The sequence below is a fragment of the Nannobrachium achirus genome (genome assembly GCF_963921795.1).
Source record: "Nannobrachium achirus genome assembly, chromosome: 7".
NCBI classification, from domain to species: Eukaryota; Metazoa; Chordata; class Actinopteri; order Myctophiformes; family Myctophidae; genus Nannobrachium; species Nannobrachium achirus.
In genome coordinates this window covers 42527608-42535175 of record NC_137816.1, presented here as the reverse complement: position 1 = coordinate 42535175, position 7568 = coordinate 42527608, and the positions used below count along the sequence as shown (strand labels likewise).

The following is a 7568-nucleotide window of genomic DNA, read 5'->3' as shown; positions in this document are numbered from 1 at the left end:
ATAGGCATAGTAACCAATCTGTTGCTCCGTCTGCTTCAAATAACTTTACTGGCATCTTGGCACCAACAAAAACGTCCGCACCTACTTTTCCCGCTGACTGTGTGTTTGTTACATGGCTTTCATGTTGGATACGGCACCAAAGTCACGCAGTGCAGCAGGTGCTCCGAGCCGTTGATTAGGCATCGGTCCGTTATAGACATCGGTCTGTTATAGATTTTCTAGGTACCCAAAGCACTTTAAAAAAAAAAGGAAAACAACTTTATTAGGATAAAACAGTAAAAACAACATGGGTGGGGGCGGCATAGCTCAGGGGTAGAGAAACCGTTATTAGAGCACGAAGGGTTCCCAGTTCGAATCCGGACTCCCCCTGAGTTAATGTCGAAGAGTCCTTGAGCAAGACTCTGAACCCCTAATTGCTCCCGGTGAGTAGGTTGGTGCTTTGCATGGCTTCCTCCGCCACCGGTGTATGAATGTGTGCGTGAATGGGTGAATGTAATGCACAATCTATGTAAAGCGCCTTGGATAAAAGCGCTATATAAATGCACCATTTACCACCCGAGTTCACGCTACATGGAAAGCAAATCCATAACTGCATCTTAGAAATTACCGTACCAGGGTTGATTTTCAATTCTGCCCTAGGCTTTGCATACTGGATCCATACAGGATTTCATCCTGACTGCCATCATGATCGATAGACAGATTCTGATAAGGGGTTGGAAGAATGTGGGGAGGCAGGGTGGCTGCTTATGAGCAAATAACCTATAGGACTGACAGAATGGATGAATACATCCATAAGTGGGGAAGCTACATAATGTATATTGCTAACAGAACTTGAGACATGGTGTTAGCGCAACATACTGCTACATTGATTATGTATGTGGCAAGGTACCCAGGACCTTATGGCATCATTTTACTTTTGTTTGTCTGTGGTTGTTGATACCATTTTATGTTTCCTTTTGTATGTCTGCCTGTTGCATTTAATGTAGTTGATATCCTACTTATGTGTGGAAAAATTAAAAAGCCAAATAAACATTGGGTCATAAAAAATAAATCATCCTGTTGGGTGACAATTATATCTATCCGTCTATATGACTATCAGTTATATCTATCAATCTATCTACATATGATATGACTATCAATGATATCTATCCACCTTAGGGCTGTCACGATATGACATTTTACATGACGATTAATTGTCACTCAAATAATTGGCGATTAGCGATTTAATTGTGTTTGTCATTGACAATTACATTTCTGTTTGGCTTTTAGGCTTTGAAGTTGCACATGGCAGATATGACACAAAACCTAAATACACAAAGAAATTAATGACATATTTGACAACTTACTACTTAAAAAATAACATTGATAGTGGAAATAGCCGATCTACAAGCTCACAACGCGTCGCGATGCGATGCGTTGTGAGCTTGTAGATCTGCTATTTCCACTATTTCTGAAATTTTTCAACATTCACGATTATGACGATTATGACAAATTAATTGCGATAATGTCAAATAATCACGATTAGACGATTACGTAATAATTGTGACAGCCCTAATCCACCTGCCTACATATATCCAATGGTTAGATATCTAATGGTCTGGCTACTCCATTCACAGACCCAGTCTGTCATTGAAGAACAACAATGTATTTGTCTAATCCAGATTTTATTCTTTTCTCAGCAAAAGAAAAAACAATGGAAAGGGGTTTAAGCAAAAATAAGGAGAAAAAACTAAACAGAAACAAACCAATAAACAACTTTCCATCTTCCCATTTGCTCATCACTTCTACAACTGAAAAGATAAAAATGCAACTCTACGCTAAGTGTCAGTGAATCTGAAACGCAAGAAGGGGTTAAATAAAGTTACAAAACATTCACTCATTATGGTTATTGTTATTCCACCGCCCACTGGTCAACAGGACAACATAGGGCTGAGCAATTAACCCAATATATCAGGGGTCTTCAATGTTTTCAGGCCAAGGACCCCTTAGTTGAGAGAGAGATGAAGCAGGGACCCCCACAACCTTTTCATAAATTCCATATAGTTTCATTGTTTGACAGCACAATCATCAGTGTATTTTGGATTCATGTCAATGTGTGTTTTCAGATATTTAACCACTTGAACCGTCAATACTTAATAAACTGTACCATTCACTCTGTACTTAGTCTGCTCTTTTCCCCCTCTACACCAAACCTCTTTGCCGAAAATAGCCGATCTACAAGCTCACAAACCTCCACCGGCTGCAGTCTTTCCGCCATGTCACACTTTTGGCCTTACTCTTATCTCCGGCACCGTTGCCCCTATCCATGCCAAACTTTGCACACATACTCCTTGGCTGGCAAATCACAACCTCTGCCCCCGACTTCTCACATGCCCCTCTTCTAGCGCCACCATGCGATTGCTTTTTGCAGACAACATACATGCAACCTGGCGGTCGCTTAAGGAGAAAAAAAAGTTTCTATCACACAAAGATTTGGAGGACCCCCTAGGGGTCCCGGACCCCCTGTTGAAGACCCCTGCAATATATCACAATATTTAGAACCAATGACTGATGACATATTTAGGTAAGTTATAATATTTAGGTAAATTGAAAAGAAAGTGAAAATAGCAGATCTACAAGCTCACAAAGTGTCACAATGTGAGATTACGTGATGTGTTGTGAACTTGTAGCTCTGCTATTTCGGCAATTAAAAACAAATATAGGCCTATATCGTTCATTAATCATAATCGAGGCAAAGGTTTGAAGTGATGGTGATTTTGAAGTCCTATCGCCCAGCCCTAAGTCACACTACAGTTGGCATGGAGTCTTCCTGCCTGCCTGCCCACCTGCCCGGTCCCCTCTCCCCCATGTCTATAAGAGACCAAAGAACAAACATAGCGATCAATAACGTGGAAAGATGAGAGAAAGGGAGGGGAGGGGGGTGCAAACAGAGTCTGCTGTGTTGGTTGGAAATTAAAAGATGGTGGTGGTAGAGAGAGAGATGCAGAGAGGGAGATGGCTTTATGAGATGGGATCGAGGGATATGAGGGGTGGAATCTTATTTATAGCGTTGAGCTCAAGGCCAAAACAAAAGAACAAAACAAAAAGAAAAGATAAATAATTTTCACACAGTGGTGGCTGCTGGGAAATGACTAAGACATCATGGATAGAAAGCATTAGAGCTGGGCAATTAAAGGAAAATATATCAAAACAGATTATTTTTTCCCCCCATATAATTTAAAGGATTTTCTTACATAAAAACAAATCGACAAAAATAAAATAAAAATAATTCTAATAGATTCGTTTTTAGAATCGATTAAATTGATTAGTCTGATTAACCACTTAAACCTGTATTATACTTTGTTTTACAATGGCTGCGTACAAAGAGAGAGAGAGAGAAATAAAAAAAGACAAAAGTCAAAAATGTATGGTGGTGTTGATTCAAAGTCACGTCGCCCAGCCCTAGCCCCAGCCCACGAAAATATTTATAACAATTATGTTAAGCCTAGAACCAAGCCATCCAGGATGGCAGTGAATCATGAACATGAAACCTTTGTTTCTATGAAAAGAACAATTTTGAAAATCGCTAAACAAAGTGTATTCATTAAATGTAGTACATCAAATAATTAAATATTAATATATATTTTCATATAGGACCAAAGGTTTTATGGTCATGATTCACTGCCATCCTGGATGGCTTGGTTCTAGGCTTAACAAAATTGTTATAAATATGTTTGTAAAAGTCTATGGGGAAAATGAATGGGAGATTTATTTTTAGTGAGACCAGTAAACCACTTCCGCTGCGATGCTCTATTGGGCTATTTCTGAATTTGAATCCTGAAAAGTAACAGTTTTTGGACACATGAGGTTTCCACCCAACAGAGCAGATGTCAACGAGTGACTCTGTATTTGCAGAAGAACAGTTCTTTGTGTGTGTGGACATAACGCACACATGTCCTCTCCAAACAGAAACATTATTTAGAGTTCCACAGATCATTGTTGCACCCACCATTCCTTTGTCCTTCGTCCAGCACCCATAATGCAAACATTTGGGAGGGTGTTATAGCCTATGTTTTGTGGGGGGTGGGAGGGGAGAGGAAGTGGGGACAGTGATGCATGATTTATACCTTCTCAAACAAAACAAAAAAGTTGAATATATAGCTGATCTACAAGCTCGCAAAATGTTCCATTGCGAGTAAGGCTGCAAGTATCGATTATTTACTTAGCGATTGATTCTTCTACCGATTCGGTTTGCGATTAAACAAATAATTGACTATGCACTTAATTATGGTCTACTTCACCTCACAAAAGTTTGATGATAGCGAATTTACAAGCTCACAACGCATAGTGCTGCGACATTTCGTGAGCTTGTAGATCTGCTATTTTCACAGTTTTGGGGATTGAAAAAAAAATGTATACTCTTAGAATTGTTATTAATAGACTATTTTATTAACTTCGATAAGCAATAAATGTTTTTTTTTTATAATCGATCACCCTTGCACCCCTAGTTGTGAGCTTATAGATCTGTGATTTTCAGAATGCGACAATGTCGCACCACCGTCAACCATAAAGGAGACGCGAGGGAGGGGGGAGAGAGAGAGACGAGACAAGACAGAACGGGAGACGCAAGGAAGACCAGTTCGCTGTTCCAAGCATGACGAGTGTCCTTTTGCCAAGTCCAGGTCCAAAGGTAGATAAAAAAGGGGAAAAATAACAAGCAGAAGCGGGAGGGGCTTAAGTAGCATCATACCACAGATGTGAAACGGTTGCGGGTTCAAGGCCGAATCGCAGCCTAGGTCAGTCATTGTAATTAGTGCCCCTCCTCCCCGCCAATCTCACGGGTCAGTTTCCACTGTGTGCCGTTCAGTGGAACTCAAAACAACCATAGTCTTCTTTAAACAACACAGAGAAGGGGAGGAAGGCAGGGAGTGTCCAGTGTCCTCTGGAGAAAAACAACCCAAACAAAGTGGCGGCGTAGGTAGGTATAGGTGCAGAAAAGGAGGCGGGCTTTGATATTCCCATAACCTGAGGTGGCATCGTTGTGTAGTGTTGCATGTGTACAATTTCCCAGACTGTGTGCGAGTGTGTGTATTTGTATTACTATACTTGTGAGGGCCAAATTAATTTGTGAGGACAATTACCGTAGTCCTCTGTGTGTGTGTGTGTGTGTGTGTGTGTGTGTGTGTGTGTGTGTGTGTGTGTGTGTGTGTGTGTGTGTGTGTGTGTGTGTGTGTGTGTCTGTCTGAGGTAAAGAGCAAAAGGTCTGAAACGGGCTTCAGGGGCAACAGTCTCCTCCTCCTCTCAAACTCCTGACATTTGCGTCTTTTCAGGAGCCTCTCTCAGAAAAAAAATAAAAACAACAACAAAACAAGTTGTGCACAAAGCATACGTATATAGATTTCCTTTCCTTCCATACTGTCACTCTGGGATCCGGGGGGCGGGGCTTTGGTTTCCCCCTGAAGGCATCTTAGAACAGCAAGGATGTGATCAGGAACAAAAAGAACAACCAGAGTGCAGGTTAAAAAAAACACACACAATGTCAGAAATCCTTTTTTTTTTTAGGAGAGGTGGGGTCTGGAAAAACCACAGACAAAATCTGAAGGAGGAAATTGGGAGGAAGGAAATCGAACAGTGGTTGTCAAACATTTTAATTTCAAGCACCCGCTTAAAGGAGTAGTTCACCCCCAAAATGACTTTTTTCTATTGATTACACACCATGGAGACTTGAGTTCAATAATATTTTTTGTATTTGTTGCATTCCTAAGACAAAAAAAATTATTATAGTAAATTTACCCATTGATTCTGGAAGGGGCCCCAAATGCATGGGCCTGGATGGGGACCCAAATGCATTTGTGTGAGAATCGATGGGGGGTACATTTACTATAATCTTTTTTTTTTCCTCTCTCTTCTTCTTTTTTGTCTTAGGAATGCGACAAATACAAAAACTAGACCAGGTCAACCTGGTTGTGCCAGACCCCCTGTCTGTCATCATCATTTATGACATCATGCCTTTTGTAGGCATGTCATCATCATATATACCCTTTATATAGAAAACCCGGACAGAACGACATTTGCTTATGTAGGCCTACCCATTTCATGGGTCTGGCAAAAATAATAATTTGGGGGTGAACTACTCCTTTAACTCTGGGAGTGTAAAAATGTGTCCATTTGGTTCAATTTCTACACTCTCATAGAGTCACAGACCGGTAAAGGTCCATTTGGAATCCCCCCCCACCAACCCACCCCCAAGGAACCCCATGGGTCCCTGGACTCCACCTTTGAGTAGCACTGAAATAGAAAACAAGATCACATCCCTGTTAGCAGGTAAGACACCATCTTGGCACTGAAGATGCCTTTTTGGGGGGGACGGGGAGGAGGGGGTTGTTCAAGAGCATTCCTCCCCGATGCGCTGGCAGGAGCGGCCCACTTTGCGGTCCAACTTGACCATCTTGAGGACGGCCTCCTGGCGCCCGCGGCCCAGGTGGTCGAACATACAGTCGTGCTGCTCGGGGAGCCGGTGGAGCATGCAGAAGACGTAGCCTGGAAAGGGACAGAGAGAGGGAACTAATTTATTCACAATCATTTTGAGCAGTGGTTCTCAACCTTTGGGTCGGGACGGGGGGGGGGGGAAATTATTTTGGGGGGTCCCCAGATGATTAACTTAATGTTAAACATTGTTTTCTCACTCAACAGTAAACAAACCAACACAAAGTTAGTGTATAGAGATTATCTGCACATTTCTAAAGTGACCATTTAAGGACTTTTTAATACCTCTAAAATGACAAATTAAACATTGGCTAAACTGTCAAATATTAGAGGCAGACATTATGAAAATAGCCGATCTACATGACCTGCCATTTTCACAATAGAACTGTGTTATACAAAATGTAATGCCTCAACTCTTAGTGCTCTTCAGGGTGAGGGGGTCCCCAGTTAAAATGTGATTATTTTGGGGGTCGTGGCCTCAAAAGGTTGAGAACCACAGACATAGAGCATGGTGATGATGACAGACCCTGGGACTTTGTGTTTGTCGTTCTGTATTGTACAGATGTAGCCGAGGGATAACTACTTGATACTGTTGCTTCATTATGGTTGGTGTTTATTGTGCCGTTATTCCTGTGCTGTATCTGCAGTTTCTTACAGTACTTTACCACTGTAACTCAGAGGGCGTACGTACAAATGGAGGAAAGCCTCATCTTTGGGACCCCAATTAACACTGTGTTCATTTAATTCTGAAAGTGTATTTTTTAGAACAAGGCTGATGCACACCTCAAAGGTTGGTGACAGGTGCGTAGGACAAAAAGTGTATAATATATTCAGAAGGAGATCATTGATAGTGACAGCTTGTAGATCTGCTTTTTTAATCTAAAAGAATAACTGTACTGTAGTTACTGTACTTTGCTACCGCAGTGAAGGATCTACCGCGGTGATCAAAAACCAACAATATGGGAAAAACACTACATTTCCCAAAATGCAGCACGGTATCACGTGACCAGGAAGTGCAGTCTCCCTGCAGCCAATCACAAGCTTCCACTGCCTTAACCCTGTTGTGTTTTTGATACACTCGGCCTTAACCCTGTTGCGTTTTT

The 7568-nt window shown here is 41.5% G+C and overlaps 1 protein-coding gene across 2 annotated transcripts in view; it reads right to left on the bottom strand.

Annotated features, from left to right (window-relative positions):
- Positions 1 to 1656: 1656 nt before the first annotated feature.
- LOC308289044 (AN1-type zinc finger protein 3 homolog) overlaps positions 1657 to 7568 on the bottom strand; it is a 35741-nt gene continuing 29829 nt past the window's right edge. For both annotated transcript variants that reach the window (XM_080730578.1, XM_080730579.1), the window contains exon 6: positions 1657 to 6519. In XM_080730578.1, coding sequence (XP_080586704.1) covers positions 6365 to 6519 — 155 coding nt within the window. In that variant the 3' untranslated portion in view covers positions 1657 to 6364. The remainder of the gene's footprint in view (positions 6520 to 7568) is intronic.